General features: G+C 46.2%; 1 protein-coding gene across 1 annotated transcript; it reads left to right on the top strand.

The window, feature by feature from the left end:
* Positions 1–6: 6 nt before the first annotated feature.
* Positions 7–1866, top strand: LOC113223151 (neuroblast differentiation-associated protein AHNAK-like; the record flags this gene model as incomplete). The annotated part of the gene is made up of 1 exon (XM_026452703.1): positions 7–1866. A coding segment is annotated over exon 1 (1794 nt), but the record flags the coding sequence as incomplete, so codon positions are not given.
* Positions 1867–1869: the final 3 nt, after the last annotated feature.

Here is a 1869-nt window from a genome sequence, read left to right on the forward strand (position 1 = left end):
AAGGTGGACGTTGATGTTCCAGATGTGAATATCGAAGGTCCAGATGCAAAACTGAAGGGCCCTAAATTCAAGATGCCAGAGATGAACATCAAAGCTCCTAAAATATCAATGCCTGATTTAGACCTCAATCTTAAAGGCCCTAAGATGAAAGGAGAGGTGGACGTTTCACTTCCAAATGTAGAAGGTGATTTGAAAGGACCTGCTCTTGACATAAAAGGCCCAAAGATAGATGTAGATGCTCCAGATATTGACATTCATGGCCCAGATGCCAAATTAAAAGGTCCAAAACTGAAGATGCCTGACATGCATGTAAACATGCCTAAGATCACCATGCCAGAAATTGACTTGAATTTGAAAGGCTCAAAGCTTAAAGGAGATGTCGATGTCTCTGGGCCCAAGTTGGAAGGTGACATTAAAGCTCCCGGTTTGGATATAAAGGGCCCAGAAGTGGACGTTTCTGGTCCTAAGCTTAATATTGAAGGCAAGTCAAAGAAATCTCGTTTTAAGCTTCCCAAATTTAATTTTTCAGGCTCCAAAGTTCAGACACCTGAGGTGGATGTCAAAGGTAAAAAGCCAGATATTGACATAACAGGTCCAAAAGTTGATATTAATGCTCCTGATGTCGAGGTCCAAGGAAAAGTGAAAGGATCCAAGTTTAAAATGCCTTTCCTGAGTATTTCATCTCCCAAAGTTTCTGTGCCTGATGTGGAGCTAAATTTGAAAGGTCCTAAAGTCAAAGGAGATTTAGATGTTGCAGGTCCCAATTTAGAGGGTGACTTGAAAGGCCCCAAAGTGGATATTAAGGCACCAGAAGTCAATCTAAATGCACCTGAGGTGGATGTTCATGGTCCGGACTGGAATCTGAAAATGCCCAAGATGAAAATGCCCAAATTCAGTGTGCCTGGCTTAAAAGCAGAAGGGCCAGATGTAGCTTTGGATCTGCCAAAAGGAGACATCAACATAGAGGGCCCAAGTATGAACATTGAGGGCCCAGAACTCAATGTGGAAGGTCCGGAGGGAGGCTTGAAAGGCCCCAAATTCAAGATGCCTGACATGAATGTCAAAGCTCCCAAGATCTCCATGCCTGACCTTGACTTCAACTTGAAGGGCCCCAAGGTGAAAGGTGATGTGGATGTTTCTCTTCCCAAACTTGAAGGGGATCTGAAAGGGCCAGAGGTTGATATCAAAGGCCCTAAAGTGGACATCAGTGCCCCAGATGTGGATGCTCATGGTCCAGACTGGCATCTGAAGATGCCCAAAGTGAAAATGCCAAAGTTCAGCATGCCCGGCTTCAAAGGAGAGGGCCCCGAAGTGGATGTGAACCTGCCCAAGGCTGACCTTGACATCTCAGGACCCAAGGTGGACATTGATGTTCCAGATGTGAATATTGAAGGTCCGGATGCAAAGCTGAAGGGCCCCAAGTTCAAGATGCCTGAGATGAACATCAAAGCCCCCAAGATCTCCATGCCTGACTTTGACCTGAACTTGAAGGGACCGAAAATGAAGGGTGATGTGGATGTGTCTCTGCCCAAAGTGGAAGGTGATCTAAAAGGCCCTGAGGTGGACATCAAGGGCCCCAAAGTGGACATTGACACTCCTGACATTAACATTGAAGGCCCAGAGGGTAAATTGAAGGGACCCAAATTTAAGGTACCAGAGATGCATCTGAAGTCTCCCAAAATATCGATGCCTGACATTGATTTAAACCTGAAGGGCCCCAAGGTGAAGGGTGATGTGGACGTTTCTCTGCCCAAAGTGGAAGGCGACCTTAAGGGCCCTGAAGTTGACATCAGAGGCCCCAAAGTGGACATTAATGCTCCGAATGTGGATGTTCAAGGCCCAGACTGGCACCTGAAGATGCCCAAGGTG

This window comes from Piliocolobus tephrosceles, unplaced genomic scaffold (genome assembly GCF_002776525.5).
Source record: "Piliocolobus tephrosceles isolate RC106 unplaced genomic scaffold, ASM277652v3 unscaffolded_39291, whole genome shotgun sequence".
NCBI lineage: Eukaryota > Metazoa > Chordata > Mammalia > Primates > Cercopithecidae > Piliocolobus > Piliocolobus tephrosceles.